The sequence below is a fragment of the Myotis yumanensis genome, unplaced genomic scaffold, assembly GCF_028538775.1.
Source record: "Myotis yumanensis isolate MYYU_CA2020_CCGP unplaced genomic scaffold, mMyoYum1.0.hap1 SCAF_2, whole genome shotgun sequence".
NCBI lineage: Eukaryota > Metazoa > Chordata > Mammalia > Chiroptera > Vespertilionidae > Myotis > Myotis yumanensis.
Genome location: NW_027223753.1, coordinates 44,855,087 through 44,878,452, shown reverse-complemented (window position 1 = coordinate 44,878,452; position 23,366 = coordinate 44,855,087). Strand labels below are relative to the sequence as shown.

At 37.0% G+C, this 23,366-nt stretch overlaps 1 protein-coding gene across 2 annotated transcripts in view; it reads right to left on the bottom strand.

The window, feature by feature from the left end:
- Positions 1-23,366, bottom strand: part of ATG4C (autophagy related 4C cysteine peptidase) — an 80,172-nt gene that overhangs the window by 42,507 nt on the left and 14,299 nt on the right. The window contains exons 2-3 of one of the 2 annotated variants that reach the window (XM_070405270.1): positions 13,174-13,317; positions 9,997-10,080 (exon numbers count right to left, since the gene is read on the bottom strand). In XM_070405270.1, coding sequence (XP_070261371.1) covers positions 9,997-10,080; positions 13,174-13,249 — 160 coding nt within the window. In that variant the 5' untranslated portion in view covers positions 13,250-13,317. The remainder of the gene's footprint in view (positions 1-9,996; positions 10,081-13,173; positions 13,318-23,366) is intronic. The other variant, XM_070405271.1, reaches the window with a different exon arrangement.

Sequence of the window (23,366 nt, the reverse complement as noted above, 5' to 3'; positions counted from 1 at the left end):
CCTCTATTGCTAATGAAGAAGCCGAGATTTAGAGATAGGTCTCAAATGACTGTGTAACACAGCTACTGAACAGAAGCTGATGTGGTGGTGATAGATATGCCAAATTCAGTTCTTGTGGTGCTTGAAAAGCTCTTTAGAATGCAGCTCATGTTTTACAATTCCTCCACAAAGTGGGTCTATCTTAACTTACCCCAGTTTTGAACATTTCCATTCAAAATTATTGTATACAACTCAGAGGCAACACCTACCTCTCAATTCTATGTTCATGAATTCATTATAATGAGTAAGAATAAAAGGAGACGTCATAAAATAGCATGAATTTACCAGGCAAACAAGCTGATATATGTTAAAGAGTTTGTCCCGATGACTTTGAATTGCCCTGGACAGAACTTTAGGAGAAGCTGGTAAGAAAGCAGGTAAGGATTAAGCATTCTGATAGAAAGCGTTAAATCAGAATAGTTAACAGAGTTTGTGAGTACAGAATTTACCTTTTCATGTTCAACATAATAGTAAAACTTTCATTTCAATTTGTTTTTAATTTGGGGGAGACATTCAATAAAGGGATATAAGAAACCTCAATTTCAGCATTTGCCTATTATCAAGTTTCCATAGAAACAAGGTCATAACACTAAAATATAAAGTACAAGCACAATGAAAGTTTGCTTTTAATGTCTTTATTTCAGACAATTTTCTATCAGTTACCCTGGAAACTAAGAAATACCTACTTATGTGTAAAACATTTTGGCTTTTCTACAATGGAGAACTGAATTATTCGGTTAGACAAAATTATATATGAATGATGCCCTGCCTTGTTCTTCTGAGACTGCAACATGATTTCTTCTAAGTCATTTTAAAGAGCTATTCCTAAGAACCTAGTATAGATTTCAGTTAAACTTAAAAGAAGTTTTCTACTATCTTGCCTTTACCTGTCAATATATCTAACTGATGGTAGTATCAGTAACACAATAAAGTCCTGTGATACAATTTTATGATTGCTCATCAACTTTATACAACCTTTTATGTTATGACCTTATGAGCTTTACTAATTTTCTGGCTAAAGATTCTCAAGTTACCCTTTCTCCCCCTGAGGAGTGAGTAGGGAAGGAATTGGCAATATTATGTGGAAAAATCTCTGGCAACATCTTTCCTCTGCTTTTTCTGGTGAGAATGTTAATAATCATTTGATGGAAAAGATTTAAAAAATATAGAAAAGTTATAAAGAGAAGTAATGACATAAAACTTCTGAAACTGTGCTTGACATCTAGAGAGCGCTCCAGGATGTACTTCCATGCACTGCATGGAGCTCTACTGCATGACTCTGGTAGCTGCTCAGTGGACCATCAAATGGTTGGAGCATCATCCATTTACCCACCCTTTATGGTTGGACCTCTTCTAAAGTGAAACTGTACACAATCCTATATAATAAAAGGCTAATATGCTAAGTGTCCTGTCGTCAGGTCATCTGTTCAACCAATCAAAGCGTAATACGCTAAGGCGGCTCAACCACTAGCTATGACATGCACTGACCACCAAGGGGCAGACAGCCGACCAGTCGACCAATCGCTATGACATGCACTGACCACCAGGGGGCAGACACTCCAACCAGTAGGTTAGCTTGCTGCTGGGGTCCAGCCGATCAGGACTGAGCAAGACAGGCTGGACACGCCCTGGAGCCCTCCCACAGTCCCTCCCTGGCTGGTCAACCTCCCCGGCTCCAATCGTGTACCGGTGGGGTCCCTCAGCCTGGCCTGTGCCCTCTCGCAATCTGGGACCCCCCAGGGGATGTTGGAGAGCCAGTTTCGGCCTGATGGCGGAACGACCAGTCGCTATGAGGGCACTGACCACCAGGGGGCAGGTGCTCAATGCAGGAGCTGCCCCCTGGTGACCAGTGCGCTCCCACAGCGGGAGCACCGCTTAGCCAGAAGCCAGGCTCATGGCTTATGAACACAGCAGCGGTGGCGGGAGCCTCTCCCACCTCCGTGCAGTGCTAAGGATGTCCGACTGACGGCCTGCCTAAGCCATCAGTCAGACATCCCCTGAGGGCTCCCAGACTGCGAGAGGGCACAGGCTGGGCTGAGGGACCACCCGAGTGCATGAATTTAGTGCACCGGGCCTCTAGTCCCATTATAATGTGTTATTCTAAGGACACACATAAAAACGGATGCATTGTACCTCCCTATGGAATTCGGGGTGTCATTTCATAGTTAATGTATTTTAACATTAAATGTTCTTATCCAAAATTAAAGTTGCTATGGTTTCTCACTGGACATTATAACTCATCTTTTAAATTATTTTTGTTTTGTTTTGTTTAAAGTATTACATATGTCTCCTTTTTCCCCCATCGACCCCTCCCCAGCCACTCCCAGCCCCCAGGACAAGCCCCCACTGCCCCAGTGTCCGTTTCCATGGGTTATGCTAATATGCATGCATACAAGTCCTTTGGTTGATCTCTTACGCCCCCCACCCCCACACTACCCTGCCTTCTCTCTGAGGTTTGACAGTCTGTTTGATGTTTCTCTGTCTCTGGATCTATTTTTGTTCATCAGTTTATGTTGTTCATTATATTCCACATCCTCTTTTAAATTTTTGAGGTTCTGGTGTCTTAAATTTGAAAGTACTACCCTAAGATCTGAAAGTAATGCTGACCTTAGATGACAATTCAGAAGATATCATTAGAGATGAAGGAATTAGTGAAAGAACATATATGCATAGCCCAAGGACACAGACAATAGTGTGGTGAGGGTCAGGGAGGGGTGATGGAGGTTGGCTGGAGGTGGGCAAAGGGGGAGAAATGGGGGATTCCTGCAATAGTATCAACAGTAAATTACCATCAAGGTGCAGCAAGCATGACTGCAGTGCTCACTGAGAAAGAGAAGAATAAAACAATATGCATCTTAAATGCCACCTAAGTAATTAAAGTTTAAATATGGATCCATTTTCTCCCTCTATCCAAACTGCAGAGCAGACAGAGGAAGAAGCCAGTCCTGATGCTGACTCCGACCCAGGGGCTTGAGAAGCTTCGCAGCGCCTGGGCAGGAAGCTCAGCCTTGGAGCCCAGCTTGTCCTTGGAGATAGGATCACAGCGTCACAGAGACTGTGCGTTCCACTTTCCTCTTCTTAAGAGGTCGGTTTTAAAATGAGATAACTTTTTCATAAAACGTGTTACATCTTTTAAAAGCAAAATCACTGCACTTTGCATTAGAGACTTCTCAGAAATACCCATTTTGCATCAGATGTGACTTTGTGATTTGCCACCCAAGTATTGGCCAAGTGATCTTTTAATTGCATCAGAATCTTCGGATGCCTATGAACTGGGTAACTCTGGAACTACTTGGTTTTCTGGTTGTCCATGATTCTTGTTCCACACCCTGGCTAATCAGTGCCTGTACCTGCCCATCTCCCACTGAAGGGCGGTCACTTGAGCCAGCCCCTTCCTGGCTGCAAGCTCAGTAGGTGTGTCTGGGGCCTAGCGTTGAGCTGCCCACACTTTACCTTTCACGTAGAATTGCAACTGCCTGTAATTAGCATTTGTTCATTAATGCTAGGACTAGAAGACTCTTTTTTTTTTCTTTTTAGGCCATATTTTCACAGTAGTATTTTTTTGGTGATGCATCAGACATTGCAGTAAAAAACAAATCGGAGTTGACTGAAGTTTTACTAAAGTTTGCTCTCTTAAGCATATTTTAACTCAGGAACAACATTCGTCGCCTGATCTCTCCACCACTGTGTTGTCAACATCCCAAGATGGTCTCTTAGGAAACCTGCCTTGAATGTTAATTGAAGCATCAAGTGGGAAAACGTGTGTTTTTACTGTCCCTTCCCCTGATGGGATGATGATTGAGATGCCTTTGTAATGCGTTACTTTTTCTTCCCATGGATCCAACATTTTACTAAGCTTTTTAGGGAGCAGAGAAAATGCATTTGAGAGCAATTCTTTCTACAAACCTGCCCTAATCTATGAACAGACTGCCTACGTTTTTCCATGTGACCTTCTGAGGGATTGGGAGTTGATGGGAATGGTAGAAAGGAGCACTGTTTGCTAAGAGTTACTTCTCTGCTCTCATCTTTCATGAATGGGACGACAAAGCCATTCCTGTCCTGATACGGAAAGCACTTTTAGTTCCACATGATACTGAGATGTGGCATTGGAAGCTCTGTCCATTGTGCTTTGCCGTGTGTCTCTGTCCATGTGCACCAGAGTGTCTGGGATGCTGAAAATCTCCTGCTTTTTGTGGACTTCCTGAAGTCTCTCACTTCATTTCTCCACAACACACAGAGTCCCTTTTACTGCTGTGGGGACACCACGTACATACCACAGACTGTCCTGGTGTTGACTACTCATGCCACATTGTTGTAGTTATTAAACTGATTATTATTCTTATGTTATAAAAAAATAAAGAATAATGTTCCAATTGGAATAAAAGTATTTGAATGAATTTACATCTTTATGCTGTATTTGTTTTTTGAGATCAAAAAATTAAATTGCATGTTTACTGCACAGCTTAAGAAACACTTCAGAGTTTTAGCTATAGTTAAAATATTTCTAGCTTGGAAAATTTAGTCCTCTAAATAATTACACTTTTCAAAAATATACCATCTTGATCTTGAACTTTTTAATAAAGAATAAGTGCCTTTGCAGTAAAACACCTGAAAAATGCAAAATGGCGTTTTATACAGGGGGTGGGCAAAAGTAGGTTTACAGTTGTGCATATGGAAAAATATGTAATACAAGAATAAATAATATCAAAATAAACTGTGTTTCATATATTCACAACTGTAACCTACTTTTGCCCACCCCCTGTATAATATATAGATACTTATGATTATTGGCTGCTGGAAATTTGTAAGTGTTATGTATTTTAAAAGGCATCAAGTAGATTTTCTCCCTCTCCATCTTCTGTGTATTAGTGAGGGATCCTGATGGAAAAGTGTGACAGATAGCATGATGAAAACTATTTTATATTAGTATGAGGAAGGAAGGCTGATCTGAATTAGTTTTAAAAATACAACAAAACGTAGCATATTAAAATTGTTGAACCCTGGCTGTGTGTGTCCCATGCACCAAAAGGTTGCTGGTTCGATTCCCGATTAGGGCACATGCCTGGATGATGGGCTTGATCCCTAGTAGGAGGCATGTTTGCTCTCACATCGGTGTTTCTCTCTCCCTCTCCCCTCCTTTCTCTCTAAAAAACCTATTTAAAATCTTTGTTTCAATAGTTAGTATTCTGTGATATTCAAAAATGCTACTATTTCTTTCAACTACTTATAGTGACTAGGATTAGTAATTGGCCTTAAGGAAGAGAATTGTCCTAACATAGTTTAGGCTATTTCAATATTTGATTATTGCTATATTGTTAGGCTCTTTACAAATCAATTAATACTTTAAAAATAAAAGACTACTTCTAAAGTGTGTTACTTTATTCTCTAGAACAATGATTTCCAACTACTTTCATCTCATGGCACACAAAAACAAATTACTAAAATTCTGTACTACACCAAAAATATATTTTTTTTACTGATCTAACAAAAAATATGTATATTTTTTATTGATTTACAAAAAAAAGTAATAATAGTATATATCTTCCCCTTTTGCTCCAAAGTGACATTTTTAAAAAGTAGGTGTCTATAGATGTATATAACGATTTCTGGTAGCAAGAATTAACCAATCAAATGCAACATTATTATACAACATGACCAATAAGATGTAACTCTATTATATGACCTACTAGACCAGCTGTGGGCAAACTACGGCCCGCGGGCCACATCCGGCCCGTTTGAAATGAATAAAACTAAAAAAAAAAAAAGGACCGTACCCTTTTATGTAATGATGTTTACTTTGAATTTATATTAGTTGACACAAACACTCCATCCATGCTTTTGTTCCGGCCCTCCAGTCCAGTTTAAGAACCCATTGTGGCCCTCGAGTCAAAAAGTTTGCCCACCCCTATACTAGACTCTAGTAACTAGAGGCTCGGTGCACGAAATTCATGCAAGGGGGCGGGGGTCCCTCAGCCCAGCCTGCACCCTCTCACAATCCGGGATTGTCCAACTGCCCAGTTTACGGACCTAAACTGGCAGTCGGACATCCCTCTTGCAATCCAGGACGCTGCACCAGTGACCATATTTTTCATACAGGTGAAAGGCATCTTGCTGTTGTATGGGCACCTACATTTTTTTGCCCTGATTATAAAAAGTGGTACATAACATGATCCTTCTGAGGCAGTAGTACCATTTTTCCCATCTTATGGGTGGAAAAACTGAAGCAGAGAGAAGTTAAGTAATTGGCTTTGTCACACAGTTATAAGTGTCAGAATCAGAGCTGACCACAAAATGTGCAAGCCAGAGTCCATGCATGTCATCGCTGCATCATCCTGTTTTTTCAGTGTTAGAGTAGCCTTGCCAGGTTTTAATTTTTAAATCTAAGAGACTGATCCCAATATATAGGGTAGGGCCCGTAGGCCTGGCCGGTGATCTATGGAGCAACTGGCAGGGCGATCGGGGGACCCCCACTGGCACCCGCCTTGGCTGACGGCCTGGCACCACCCACTTGCCAGACTTGGCCCCCATCATCCCCTGCCGCCGCCAGCCCCGCCCCCCACCACTGCCGCCAGTCACCTCCCTCTGCCCACTGGCACCAGCCTTGGCTGGCTTGGCACCGCCTGCTCACCAGCCCCGCCCCCACCAACCAGTCGTTCCGCAGGTCGTTCTGCCATTTGGTAGAGTTGATTATTAGGGTTTTATATAGATAGATATATTTTTGTTTTAAGACAAGGTATTCACACCAGAAGGGTATTGTTGTGTTGGCTATGGTCATTTTTTTAATTTGACAATCTAAGGGAAAAGAAGTCAGTGCCCCTGACTAGTCAGGTGTTTTTTAAAAATTCCTACAGCACACCGCTTGAAAAGCACTGCTCTTGAAAAGGATCTCAAAAAGTTCACTGCCACCACTCCAATACCACTACAGATAAATTTGAATTTGTTTCTGTAGTAAAATTTACCTTCCAGCTGTAACTGATTTTAAATCATTTGTCAAACACTCACTGACAGCTGTGAGTGCTCAGCAGCTGGGGGTAGGAGAGAAGTGAGAGACCTCCCTTCCCTGGAGAAGCTTACTTTTTTGTGAGGGGGACACCCTGTAAGCAGCTGGTACCTTGTAACAAGTGGAGCTATGTGGCTGTACAGAAAGGGAGAAGTTTTATACTGTGGCTACAGGCAAAGATATCCTGGAGGTAAATTGGGAGGGATTTGGGGGGAGGAGCAGTATGAGTGAGACAGGGTGATGATGAGTATTAAATAACTTAGAGAATAAAATTAATAACATTTAAAAATGAATAAAAAGTATTCTCTGAGGTTCTCCCTTGAGTAATGTAATGATAATCTTATTTAAACATGAAGTGAGAGTTAACGTGGTAAAGTTGTTTTATCTGTTTCTTCGGATCTGAATCTTATAAAACTCTTTTATCCTCCAAATGAGTAAACTGGGGCCCAGAGAGAGCTTTGGCTCCTCCAGCTTGTTAGTGAATGGGCAGCCCAGCACTCAACACCTCTGCCTCGAACACATTTGTTTTGTCACACTGTCTCCAGAACAAATATTCATTATTGGCTTTCATTTACTGCTCTAAAATGCTCTTCCTTCAATAGTATATAAAGCATTACATTTTATTGTAGTAAGTGAATAGTAGAAATAGAGAATTGCAGCTGTTTTTTATTGCTTAAGAAAATAAAATACTAAAATCTTATTCTAAACTTTTCACATTATTATATAGGATATTTATAATAGGTGTCTGCCAGGTTTGATTATAGGTGCTATATCAAGGGCAGCATTTTATAACCCATTCCTCAAATCTCATCTGTGGAAGTTAGAGTATCTAATGGGTTTACTACAGAGCTGCACATGATATCACACTCAAGCAGTTCATGGAGCATAAGAAAAATTACAATGCTTAATCGATTGACATTTTAACTAAGGAAAAACCACACTTTTATAGGTTTAACTTACTGTGACATTTTCTTCTATTTCCCTTCCCCTTCATGTATCTCCTGGGAGTCTTACTAAAAAGTATAGCTCATGCTTAACAATATTTCTAGATGACAGCACAGTCAGCCAGCTTAAACTTAGAACCACAGTCCAATGGTGAATATGACTAGGTTGACAAGGGATGAGTAACAGACCCCCTTATGCTAAAGGCATTCTAGCCATACCTAATTTCAGTCAACTAATTGTCTTCTTCAGTGATCAGATTAAGAAACTGGTGTCCATTATATATTAATTTCAAGGACCTAAATATAAATTTGTAATTTCCATTTTAATCTCAGAAGGAGTATATGAAAGGAAAGCCAGTTAGCAAATAAGAAATCCCAGGAAAAAGCATTTGCCTTTATTTGCTGGATTTCTGTTGTTAAGACATTGTTGAATATAATGAAAAGGAGAGGTGCTCTTTACTGGGTGTTTCTAGAAAAACAAAAAGTATGTTTCTATGAGATAGATTCCTAAAATGATGCATGCTACTTTGGAACTTACTAATGGAAGAAGTAACAGCCTGTCCCCTACTTGCATTGGAGTGTATCTGCATTTAAATTTAATTGATTTTTGTCATATTTTCCCCATCATACATTTTTTCCTGCATTATTTTTGTGTAATAATTCATTCTCCTTCCTATCCCCAAAAGAGGGGGAAAATGCATCACACCAGTCTTAAGGAACAAGTTTTCAAGCTAATTTCTTCGTGGATAAAATTTCTTTCAACTCAGGTTTTAGTTTCATAGATATATTTAATTTAATTACACACACACACACACACACACACACACGCAGGGGAGAGGAGGTCAAAGTAAATTTACAATTGTGGGTACATGAAACAGAGTTTATTGTTGTTACTATGTATTCATTATTGTATTACTAGAGGCCTGGTGCACAAATTCATGCACAGGTGGGGTCTGGTTGGCCCAGCCCGATAGAGGCCAATCAGGCTGGGCTGGCTGGGGGGAGGGGCCACAGGCAGTTGGCCAGCCAGCCCCGTCCCTGACCAGGGTGGGGGGACCAATCAGGGGCAGGGCTGTCCAGGGGGAAGAACCACTGGCGGTTGGCCAGCTGGCTCCACCCCCTGGTCGAACTCCCAGTTGAACTCCCAGTCAAACTCCCAGTCAAGGAGACAATTTGCATATTAGCCTTTTATTATATAGGATATTTCATATGAACAACTATAAACCTACTTTTGCCCTACCCTGTAGGTATATTTGGAGGTCCAGAAGGAGAAAGAAGAGAGGAAAAAACAACGTATTTTAAGACAACATGGCTAAATTTGATGAAAACTATAAACCAACAAACCCAAGTAGTTCAACAAAACCCAAGCACAAGAAACATGAATAAAACTACACCAATGCACATCATAATCACATTGTCCCAAACTAGTGATAAAGAAAAACTTAAAAGCAGTTAAGAAAAAAAAGGACATTATATACAAAGAAAGATAAGGATGACATCAGATTTCTCATTGGAGAAAAAAAACAAACAAGAAGATAGTGAAGCAACATCTTCAAAGCTACTGCAAGAAAAAAAGCATCAACTCAGAATTCTATACCCAGCAAAAATATCTTTCAAAAAAATGAAAGTAATATACTTTTTCAGAGACATAAAAGCTGGAAAAATACATCAACAGCACACCTATACTATACAAAACATGATGGTTGTTAGGGATTGAGGGTAAGGAGGAATGAATTATTGTTTAATGGATATGGAGTTTCATATTTTACAAATGGAGAGATCTGGAGATGAATGGTGGTAATGGTACCATAACCTTAAGAAAATATAAATATCACTGGACTTAAAAGTGATTAAGAGGTAAATTTTATGTTATATTTTACCACAAATTTTAAAATAGAAGTAAAAAACAACAGAAATGTGCCAAAAGTAGATTAATCTAAGAATAAAATAGTGAAAACAGTTACACAATGAATTTCTACATATTTTTAAATGGGTTACAAATCTAGCACTTACCTTCACATTTAAAATGATAACATTTTCCAAGCAATAATACAGGAGAATTTCTACTAAAATACGTCTTTGTTTTCAACACCCAACCTAAATGAGAAAAAATTGTTTTGCAATTAAAGGGTACACACTAAAATTCTAGCAACATTTTCTTTTATTTAATTTCAAATCATCAATTATCAACTATGGATGTGCATTTTTGCAAAAGTAGCAAATATTTGGACAATGAACTGAAAATATGTATTTTAACTACATTCACTCCACTTAAAGAACATGAGAGAGAAAAAATAATTTTAATTTACTTTCAAACAGGTAACAATGTCCTTATGGTATAAAAGAATTTTTAATCCTTATGCAAGGATATATTTTTATTGATTTTAGAGAGGGAGGAAGGAAGAGAGAAGAAAATATTTACAAATCATATATTTGCTAAGGGATTCTTTTTTATCTAGAGTATATAAAGAACTCTTATAATTCAATAACAAAAGGACAACCCAATTAAAATGCACAAAGAATTTGAATATATACTCCAAAGTATATATACATATAAGGCCAATAAGTACATGAAAAGATGCTTAACATCATTGTTCATCAAAGAAATGCAAACCAAACTCAAAGTAAGATACTTCACAACCACTAGGATGGCTCTAATAAAAGAATGGACAAGGTATTGGTGAGGATGTGGAGTAATTCAAACCCTCATACATTAAGGGTGAAAATGTAAAATGGTGCAGCACTTTGGAAAAGTTTGGCAGTTCCTCAAAAAAATTAAACTTAGAGTTAACATCTGATCCAGAAATTCCACTCCGAGACAACAGAAAACATGTTCAGCCCTGGCTGGTTTGGCTCAGTGGATAGAGCGTCAGCTTGTGGACTGACGGGTCCCAGGTTCGATTCCAGCCAAGGGCACATGCCTGGGTTGTGGGCTTTATCCCCAGTGGGGGATGTGCAGGAGGCAGCCAATCAATGATTCTCTCTCATCATTAATGTTTCTATCTCTCTTTCCCTCTCCCTTCCTCTCTGAAAACAATAACAATATTTAAAAAAAAAAAACATGTTCACACAAAACCTTGTACACAATGTTCAGAGCAACACTATTCATATTCCAAAAAGTAGAAATAACCTAAATGTCCATCAACTAATGAATGGGTAAAGAAATGTAGTATAGTCATACAATGAAATATTATTCAGCCATATAAAGGAATAAAGTACTGATATATACATGATACAACATGGGTGAACTTTGAAAACATTAAGTGAAAAGGGCCAGACACAAAAGGCCACAGGTTGTATGATTTAATTTACATGAAATGTCCAGAATAGGGAAATCCATAGATATAGAAAATAGACTGGTGGTTGCCAGAGGCTGGAGGAAGGTGGAGAGGAATAGGGAGTAGCTACTAATGGGCATGGGACTGCTTTTTGGGCTAAAAATATATTCTGGAATTAGATAGTGATAATGGTTGCACAGCCTTGTGAATATCCTAAAAACCACTGACTCATACACTTTAAAAGGGTGCATTTTATAGTACATAAATTATAATAGAGGCCCGGTGCACAGATACTAGAGGTCCCTCGGCCTGGCCTGCACCCTCTCGCAATCCAGGACCCCTCAGGGGATGTCAGAGGGCTGGTTTCAGCCCGATCTCCGCAGGCCAGGCCAAGGGACCCCACCAGTGCACGAATCCGTGCACCGGGCCTCTAGTATGCATATAAGATCTTTGGCTAATCTCTTCCAGCCTTCCCACCTCCCCACTTCCCTCTGAGATTCATTAGTCTGTTCCATGTTTCCATGCCTGTGCATTTAGCATCTGCCCCCTGGTGGTCAGTGCATGTCATAGCTACAGGTAGAATGGTCACTTAGGCTTTTGTATCTATTGATCTCAACTTTAAAAATTAATGTTCATAATTTTCAGAATGCCATGTCATGTTATTATCAAGTTATAACTGTCTAAATAGCTAGTTGGCCATGACTTCCAGTGAGCCAGAAGTCAACTGCCAACAGGTTTTACCTGAATTTGCAGTGTCAAGGAATTTCACTAAATTTTATCATTTTTATTTTATGGCTATGAACTTCTTCCTGTTGAAACTGGTTCTGCTGAGTATTTCTCTATTTCTGAAGGCTTCTTTACCTCCTATTTGGTTTTAGTCTGAAGTGAGCTTCAAAAGTACCATAAAATCGGTTGCCAGATGGGAGAGGGTTAGGGGGTTGGGTGAAAAAGGTAAAGGGAGTAAGAAGTACAAATTGGCAGTTACAAAATAGTCATGGGGATATAAAGAACAGCACAGGGAGTATAGTCAATAATATTGTAAACTATGTATGGTACTATACTTACTGGGAGGATTGCTTTATAAGTTATATAAACATCTAGCCCAGCGATGGCGAACCTTTTGAGCTTGGCGTGTCAGCATTTTGAAAAACCCTAACTTAACTCTGGTGCTGTGTCACATATAGAAATTTTTTGATATTTGCAACCATAGTAAAACAAAGATTTATATTTTTGATATTTATTTTATATATTTAAATGCCATTTAACAAAGAAAAATCAACCAAAAAAATGAGTTCGCGTGTCACCTCTGACACGCGTGTCATAGGTTCGCCCTCACTGATCCAGCCACTATGCTGTACACCTGAAACTAATATAATACTGAAAGTCAACTGTAACTGAAAAAATTAAAAACAAACAAATAAAAAAGAATAAACTGTAAAACAAAACAAATTAAAGAAAACACCATATGACCCTTATTGGATTTGTTTGCAAACCAAGAGTTACTAGGTTAAAAATAAGGGTCTGAGGGTACTTCCAGGAGAAATTCATAGGTATCAGTGCATGAACTTTATACCGTCTTTTTGTGTGTTCAGAGGTCTATTTTGCTTACTTCCTGGTTCATACATGAGGTTGCCTGAAATTAAATCTAAAAACGGAGGTATTACCATCACCTGAATAAATTCTGTTTGGAATTTAAAAACAAAAAAGAGGGCACATAAGTATGCTTTAGTTTCTAAGCGTTGTTTATGTTGATATTTGGTTCTTTCTCCAGGAGACATTCTTATCTACATTCCTTACAGAAATATGTCATTCAATTAGAACCTTAAGCAATGTCAGTGATTTAATAAGGAAGATGATACACATCTTCAAATATACCTTTGGATTTATACAATTTTTAAATCAAAATACTTACTATATTTCATGTTGTTCCAAGCAGATATAAATTTAGTTTTTAGCTTGTCAACTTCTTCTGTTCCTGTGGCCTCCATATTCAAATTCTAAAGAAATAGCCATCACTTGATTTCATTCTTCTACAGAGTTTAATCTTTTGTACTGACTAAAAGAAAAAAGTTAAAGGAAAACAAGTAATAAGTTCATGTTATATGGTACAATACCTGCTAACGTTACTTTAGTGATTAAATAAAATTTGAATTTGAAATGAGCAATATAGTCAATAAATATTTTAAATTTAAAAAACACTTAATACCAAATATACAACAATATAAATTATCACACAAAACTAGACAATAATCTCTCCCAGGTACTCACAATTAAAAACAATAAGTTAAGTTAGTAACACAGCTCAGCACTGGTGCTTGTGCAACGGTTCAAGATTTGTTTTATTTGTAATTAAAGAAGGTGATTTGAAATCTTATGAAAAATGATGACTGTCTTCAGAATGGAGGCTTCCACTCATATCAAGTCACTACTTTCATATAAAGCCTAAATTTTTGTTTTATTTTAAATTAAGGCATTTTCTACAATTACTGCCTATCTTAATACTGCAGCATTTAAAAAAATAGAATGGCTTAAATTTACAACAGGAAATGTTTTCTTTAAAATAAGAATGAATGTAGCTCATAAGTGCTTGTTTTTTAACTAATTTGAGGTAAAAATAGAAATGTGTGATATAATCTGAAAGAGGAACAAATTATAATTCAAAGTGCTTGAGCTTATCTGCAATAATTCACGGACAGTTTACTTTTCAAAAAAAATGCTGCACAGAACATTACATTATAGGGTTATAAATATCTACTCAAAAGTACTAATACATTCATTTCTCTAATAATACACATTCCATTTTATAAAATGTATTAAAAGCTACTAATTATACATCATAGCTGAGGCAGGAGAAAACATAGTCCATTGGAAGAATTTAAAAAGCCAAGGTGAAGAGAAAGTCCAAAAAAGTAACACAAGATGTGGCTCTAGGGCTAGACAGGGGCCAGAGCACACAGGGCCTTGTAGACTATGTTAAGAATTGTGTTCTTTATCCTAGCACCTAGTTTCAAACAGAAATATCAGAATCAGATTCTGTGGGTTTATTTGACTTCAATAGCAGCAAAGAGAATAGACTGAAAAGGGACAAGAGTAGATGGTGAGAGTATACTACTATTGTACAAGACTATAAGTGAAATAATAGTAGGTTGGACTGGAGCTGTGGAGACGGAGAGCTATAGATACCAGTATATGAGAAAGGGTGTCAAAAATTCACTAAGTCTTGGCGATAAAATGGATGTGGAAGGTGAGAAACAGGGATATGTCAAGGATAAACTGAGCCAGGTTCCAGGCTTATAAAACTAAATAGATGCTGCCAATCACTGAAATAGGGATTAGGAGAGGGGCAGGTTAGAGGGAGATCATGAATTTGATTTATGTGGAATGTGAGATGCCTCTGAGAGAAAGAGTAGAGAATCATTACTTATTTAATCATCTGATAAATTATTGTCAGGCACTATTCTAGGCAATGCAGATAAAGCTTAGAACAAAGGCAGTGAAATATAACAGGTCCTTGAATAAAGTCATTTCGTTCAACATCATTTAGTTATATACTGTTGATGAAATGTCATAGGAACTTAATTCTTGTTTGTATCAATTAACCTATGGGGAAATTGCTTTAATTATCTATCATTTCACTTAAAGTTGCAGGACCTGTCGACAACATGAAGTGCAGACTACTGTACTTCTGTCACGAGCTTACATTCTAGATATATTCGAGAGAGGACAACAAGGCAGTTGGATTATATAGATCTGGAGCTCAAGCGTGAGGTCTAGGCTTGAGCTACTAATTTGAGGACTGCTGATATACAAGTGAGAATTAGAGCTGCAAACATGTTCCCCCAGGCCTTTGCCTTGCTCGTGTTTGCACCCCCAGCCCTGAGGATGATATCAAGGCCCTTCATGAAATGACATCTGTCCCCTTACTCAGCTTTGTCTTTTGCCACTCCCCCACATGCACCATATACTGAAGGCATTTTTAATTCTATTATTAGAGCTTCCTAAACTTGACATGATGTCTGATACCTCCATGCCTTTGCATGTGTTGATCCCTCTACCTAGAATGCCTTCCTGCTCACCCTCATTATTTTTTCTTTAAAAAAAATATATTTTTAAAAATCCATTTTTAGAGATGGAGGGAGCGGGAGGGAGGGCAGGAGGGAGAGAGAGAGTGAAACATCAATGTGAAAGCAAAACATCAGTTGGCTGCTTCCTGCACACCTCTACAGGGAACCAAGCCTGGAACCCAGGCATGTGCCATGTCTGGGAATTGAACAGGCAATCTTTCAGTGAATGGGATGACACACTACCAACTGAGCCACACCAGCCAGGACTCACCTTCATTTTTTGACTACCTTATTATCATGACTCCCTAAGACCCAGCTTAAGTTTCACCTCCTCTGGGAAGTTTGGTAAGATTTCCACCCTCTTCCAAACCTCACACTAAGACAGATGCCCCTCTTCTTTCCTCATAGAATACTTCCTCTATCACAGCACTCATCACACTGTATTGTAATTACTTGTTTCTTACCTGTCTCTTACACTAGACCAGCAATTTTCAACCTTTTTTATCTCATGGCACAAATAAACTAATTACTAAAAGTCTGTGGCACACTAAAAAATATTTTTGTCAATCTGACAAAAAAGGCCCTAGCTAGAAAAAAGAAAGAAAGAAAAGAGGAAAGGGAGGAAAGAGAGGAAAGAGAGGAGAGAGAGGAGAGAGAGGAGAGAGAGGAGAGAGGAGAGAGGGAAGGGAAGAGAAGGGAAGGGAAGGGAAGGGAAGGGAAGGGAAGGGAAGGGAAGGGAAGGGAAGGGAAGGGAAGGGAACGGAAGGAAAGGAAAGGAAAGGAAAGGAAGAAAGAGGCCCTAGCTGGTTTGGCTCAGTTGATAGAGCATCAGCCTGAGGACTAAAGGGTCCCGGGTTCAATTCCGGTCAAGGGCACATCCCTAGGTTGCGGGCTCAATCCCCAATGGGGGACATGCAGGAGGCAGCCTATCAATGATTCTTTCTCATCATTGATGTTTCTATCTCTTTCCCTCTCCCTCTCTCTCTGAAATCAATAAAAATATATATTTTTAAAAAATCTGACAAAAAAGGTATAATTTTATTGATTTAAAATAATAATAGTAGTAATTACCTGCCCTTTTTGCTTCACAGTGACTTTTTTAAAAATATGTTTTTATTGATTTCAGAGAGGGATGGAGTCAGCAACCCAGGCATGTGCCCTGACCAGGAATTGAACCAGCGACCTCCCGGTGAATGGGATGATGCTCAACCAACTAAGCCACACTCGCTGGACTCCAAAGTGACTTCTTAAAAAAATAAGGTGCCTATACTTGTATATAAGGATTTCTGGAACTGAGAATTAACCAATCAGATGCGACCTTATTATGCAACATGACCAATAAGATTCAACTCTATTGTATGACCTATATTTATAGCTCAAGGCAGGACATTCACACCCAACGACTATTGTGTTGACTGTTGTCATTTTTTAATTTGACAATCTAAGGGAAAAGAGGTCAGTGTCCCTGACTAAATAGTCAGGTATTGCATGTTTTAAAAAGTATTGCAGCATGAGGGACTGAGGGGAAAGAAACAAAGAGAGAGACAGAACTCATAGACATGGGCAACAGTGTGATGATTGTGGGATCAGGACTGATGGAGGAGGTGGAAGAGCGCATGGGGGGGGGGGGGGGGAATGAATGATGATGGAAAAAATTAAATTAAAAAATTAAATTACTATGGCACACTGATTGAAAATTGCTGCATTAGACAGTAAACTTTTTGAAGATCCTTAATGTCTGCCTGGCATGTGATTGGTCCTCAAAATATGTTTATTAAATGAATCAGTGAACCGAGAAATTAATAAAATGTAGGTATATCACTAATAGCACTTTTATCAGCTGTAATTAGAATTTTTAAACTAACAACTAGAATAAAGAAAAGGAAAAAATTGTTTCCTCCAGAAAACTGCATAATTTAACAAAATTGGGGAAAAAAAGAAAAAGCTTATAAAATGTGTGAATTGTATATAGTGCATCCACATTATGGGTTATATAGCCATTTAAAATGTCTCCAAAGAGTTTGTAAAAATGGAGAACACTCAGCAATATCTAAAACTTTATGTATCACATGGTATTGGCACAGGAAGTGGGGGGGAGGTTAGAAAGAAATATTGACAATAGTTTCCCTAAATGTAAAATCATGTGGTTATTTTTATATCACTACTATCAACCTTTTCCAAATCTTACAGAAGGAATATATGTAATTTATATAATTTCAAAAGTTTATTTTTTAAAAGGCACCATGAATCTTCTGAATCTAAAATGTTTAAAATAAGAGACTATACATGTATGTATTTTCTTCCTAAGTTAAAAAGAAAGTGGGCCACAGGGAAGACTTTGGTTCAGTTCCCAACACCGGCTACCAGAAACCTCTGGGCAGCCCTTATCAAGAGTATGAAAGTCAGGATGCCATAAAGTATGTGTGTATGTGTGTGTGTGGGGGGGGGGGGGGGGCAGGGGAGAGACACGACAAAGTGAGGCATTTTGTATGGGGAAAGTCTGTTATCTTAGATAATGACTCCTAAGTAAATAAATAACCAAGGTAAGATGCTGTGAAAGAAACGGAAATTAATGAGACAAATATTCTTGACTATTCTATAAGGATACTTTTTTTGTCATTGTTATAGAGAGTAAATGAAAATAAAATTATCATAAGGTAAAACTAGTTAAGCTGTTGCTAATTTAATAATTCAGTTTTGTCTTACTTTTCATATAACTATAATTGAATTTCAATCTTCTATAAAAACAGAAACCCACTTTATTTCTAACAAAAATTTAAATGACTATTTCCAAAAATCCTAACTTTAAAGCAGGGTTGAATTTGAAAAGTGATCCCACCATCTTGGAAAGTTTTATAAATCAAAACACTTTAAAAAGGAATAACCAAACATTCCAAATGAAAGGATTTATCTTACTGCATATTAAAACATATTATAAGACTACAGTAATTAAAGTTTAGTAATACTTAAATTTATTCTATTTATTAGCAAAGGATGACACTGAATAAAACATGATAGGGAGTAGGGAAATAAATCCAAGCACATTTGAAAATTTAGTACCTGCTATGAGACATATTTCATATCGGTGAGAAAAGATGTCTAATTTAATAAATAATACTAGAATAATAAGCTAGCCAGTTTAAAAAATAAAGCTACTTCACATTATAAATTCTAGATAAGTCAAACACGTGACACGTATGCGTCTACTACAAAGAAGTATTTATTAAAATTGCTTTAGCCCTAACCGGTTTGGCTCAGTGGATAGAGCGTCAGCCTGCAGACTCAGGGGTCCCAGGTTCGATTCGGTCAAGGCCACGTACCTTGGTTGCGGGCACATCCCCAGTAGGGGCTGCAAGAGGCAGCTGATTGATGTTTCTCTCTCATCGATGTTTCTAACTTTCTATCCCTCTCCCTTCCTCTCTGTAAAAAATCAATAAAATATATTTTTAAAAAATATAATAAAATTGCTTTAACAATCTTGTAGAAAAGGCCTTTCTTAGCATAGTATGCAAAACTAGAAATCCAAAAGGAAAGTGTAATTACATAAAATGAAAATTTCTATACAGGAAGAAGAAAAAGAATGTTAACAAGGGTGAGTTACAATTCAATAGTCAGGAAAAATTCAATACCTATTATATATAGACAAAGTATTAATGTCCCTAATATACAAAGAGCTCTTCTATATCAATAACAAAAAGAAAAACCCAAATGGAACACAAGACAGGCATTGTAAAAGAAGGCCAAAAAACATGAAAATATTTTGACCCTTACTAGTACTGGATCAAAGTAATTCACATTAAAATAATTTCATATTATCATCACAAGAGATGAAATTGGTGAGCCTGAGGAAGCAAGCATTTTACATACTTATTTCTCAAATAATAAACTCCTTCAGGGCAGAGAATGTGTCTTGTTCAGTACTATATCCTCACATCTAGCACATCGGTATGCTAATAGACACAATTACGTGCCGATGAATAAATTATGACACATACATATTATAATGATATAAATTTATATTTATACTATAAAAATCTATCCAGGGAACATATGTGAGGCAAAACTGATAAAACTGAAGAAGACACACATGAATCCACTATGATAGTTGGAGACTTTAACAACCCTCTATCAGAAATGGTAGATGCAGCAGGCAGAAAATCAGTGAAGACATAGTTGAACGCAACAGCACAATCAATCAACTGGATGTAATTGGCATCTACAGGCTACTTCACCCAAAAACACCAGATTAATTCTCCTTAATTTCACATAGAATATTCACCAAGATAGACAATATTTTAAGCCATAAAACAACCCTTAACAAATTTAAAAGAGTAGAAATCATACAACGTCTGCTCTTACCACAATGGAATTAAACTAAAAATCAGTGAAAAGATAGATGGAAATTCCCAAAATACTTAAAGATTAAATATTATGAACAACTCTATGCTCAAAAATTTGACTACCTAGATTAAATGAACCAATTCCTTGAAAGACATGGTCCGCCAAAACTCACACAAGAACAAATAGACAATCTGAATAGGACTGTATCTATTAAAGATATTGAATGAATAATTAATGACCTTCCAAAACAGAAAGCATCAGGCCCAGATAGCTTCAGTAGTGAATTCTACCAAACATTTAAGAAAGAAATTATTGCTAATTCTCTATAATCTCTTCCAGAAGATAGAAGCAGAGGAAATACTTCCTAACTCCAACACCAAAGGCACAACCTCTGAAAGAAATAACTGACAAGCTGGACTTCATTAAAATGAAAAACTTCTGCTCTGAGAAAGGCAATGTCAAGAAAATGAAAAGACAAGCTACAGACTGGGAGAAAATCTCTGCAAAAGACACAATTGATAAATGACTACTATCCAAAATATACAAAAAACTTTTAAAACTCAAAAATAAGAACATGAACTACAACCAATTTAAATATGAGCCAAAGATCTCACCGAAAAAGATATTCAGAAGGCAAGCAGGCATATGAATATATGCTCCACATCAAATGTTATCAAGAAAATCAAATTAAACAATAATGAACTACCACTCAAACTATTTGAATGGCCAAAGTCCAAAACACTGATAACACCAAATGCTGACAAGCTTGTGGAGCAATACGATACTCTCATTGCTCGTAGAAATTATTTTGAATTTGAGGTACAGATACTTTGGAAGACAGTTTGGCAGTTTCTTACAAAACTGAACACACTCTTACGATATGATCTAGCAATTGCATTCTTGGTATTTACCCAAATGAAATAAAAACTTGTATTTAAACCAAAACCTGCATACAGATGTTTATAGCAGTTTTATTCATAAACTGCCAAACCTGGTAACAACCAGATGTCCTTCAGTAACGGATAAAAACTGTGGTATATCCAGACAATGGAATATTATTCAGTATTAAAAAGAAATGAGTTATCAAGTCATGAAAATATATCAAGAAAAACAAAATGCATTATTTCTAAGTGAAAGAAGCCAATTTTTAAAAGCTACATACTGTATGATTCCAACTGTATGACATTAAGGAAAAGGCAAAATTATGAAAATAGTGAAATGATCAGTGGTTGTCAGAGTTTGTGGGCATGTGGGAAGAGGATGAGTAGGCAGAACACAGGATTTTGAGAACAGTGAAACTGTGTATGATACTGTAACTGTAGATACATGTCATTATACATTTATCCAAACTCTTAAAATGTACAGCAGCAAATGTGAATCTTACTGTAAACTATGGACTTTGGATAATAATGATGTGCCAATGTAATAAATGAAACATTTGTTGACAGTGATGTAGATAGTAGAGGAAGTTGTATGTGTTGGAAAGGAACTCTGATACTTTCAATTTTGCTGTGAACCTAAAATTGCTCTAAAAATAAGGTTTATTAATTATTTTTAAAAGGAGGTATCCAGAGCATAGAGTGAGAAGAAAGAACATCATTAATATGATTTCGGCATCTATCTGCATATATATTTTGCATCACACACATATACATGCATAAAACAATGTCTAGAAGTCCATAATGTTCAAAGTGAAATCTCTAAGAGATGAAATATCATTTCTACTTTCTTTTTTATACTTTACTATCTAAATTGTTTACATTGAGCCTCTTTTAAAATAAATTATTCAAAATAAATTACTCAAATGAAAAATTTAATACACAAAATTACAAATGTGTCCAGTTTATATTAAATTCTAGCAAAACGACTAAAACTGCTTGACTCAGAAACCTACTGAGAAGACATTCTGTTACGAAATTCCTAAACAGTCTATAAGAAAGATAAAAATGCTGACACAAAGTGATTTTTCTTTTTAAGATAAACAACTTCATTCTTGTGGTTCTTAAAGGCATCGGATTCAGCTATTTAGTCATGTAGAAAACTTTAACTTCCTCAATATAACTCCTCAGGGCAACTTTGGCTAAATAAAATGACTTGACGGACAGTCCTTAATTCATAACTTTCATTTCCCTAAACAGAAGTGTGGTAAGCTTGCAAAGAGGAAAAAAAATAAACTAATACTTGAGTCCATTCAGTCCATTAAAATGTTCTCTTTATATATGTATCAAGTAAACTAAAGAAAAGCAAGATAAACAGTACTTTTAGTTTAACTACAAATGAGCAAAAACACAAACAAAGAAACCACAATGAACTTTAAGAGTAGTAGTCTCCCTGCAAAATTCTAAATTATTTTCACCCACAATTTCCCTTTCCAAAAGTTTTCTTAATTAAAAAAATTAAAATTCATTGCCTATCAAGTATAACGTGCAGTGACAATTTACTCATGATCCAGCATACGTAAATCTGCTATGGAACCTAAAATAGCTGGCGTGACTGTCCCAGTGATCAAACTCAGCCATCAAAATTCCTGTTTATTTTATGTAGTGTTGTCAGAGCCTCAGTCTGGAAAATCACCAAAATAACATTCTTCACAATTTCCAAACACTTTTTAAATAGGTTTATAGCTTATTTCTTAAAACTTTGGGAAATTAATAAGTTTAATTTCCCAATTGGGAAATTAAAAAGTTTAATTTCCTTAATTGGGAAATTAAAAAGTTTACTTTTTTCAAGTAAACTTTCTTCACTAAGGCATATTACAACAAATCTTTCCATCACCATTTCCATATTTCTGTTCCCTGATTACATTGTGACAAATCCATTTTTTTTAAATATATTTTTATTGATCTTTTACAGAGAGGAAGGGAGAGGGATAGAGAGTTAGAAACATCGATGAGAGAGAAACATAGACCAGCTGCCTCCTGCACACCTCCTACTGGGGGACAAATCCACTTTTAATTAAAAGATAATAGCATTAAAAAGGAGAAAGCTTTTACTAGTATCCCAGTAAACATAGATAAAGCTACCAGATGAGGTTATTACTAAACTTTATTGTTAATGATGTGAAAAGCAGAGTGAAGACCAAGCAGAGTCCTTTTGGAAGGCAGAGCTACACCATTTGATATGAAAATCATCGATTGAGACCCAGATGTCATTTTTAGAGTCACTTTTCTAACAGTAACCATGCATTAAGACAGTCGATAAATTATAAACTGATAAATGTAAAATGGTACTCAAACCAATGTCCTTGAAGGGCAGATGAAGGTAATCAGCCTCTCCCATATGGCAAGAGAGAGAATATTTTACCCACTGAGGATTTAAAGCCAAGTAAAAGCTCCTGGCAAACAGAACTTTAGGGAACGATTCTACAGAATATATCTTAGCCACATAGTACGACCAATAAAAACACTGCAGACTTCCAGTACTTGTGTATGCTTGAGCATCTTCCCCAAATAATATTCTGCAACAAGATAAAATATAGATATTGACTTAGAATTTTTGATGTGCTTTTAGCTATACAATCAAATAAAATGAAGTGTGAGGTCCGCTCTAAGTTGTTCATCTACTACAACCTTTTCTACCTGCTTGCATTTTTAGTAACAAATAGCAATCCCTTGTCTGACCTTAAATGTCTTTCAATATGTTGATCTGTCATCTCTGCTACCTTATTTCTTATCCCTATCTCAGTTCTTTGTTTATAGAA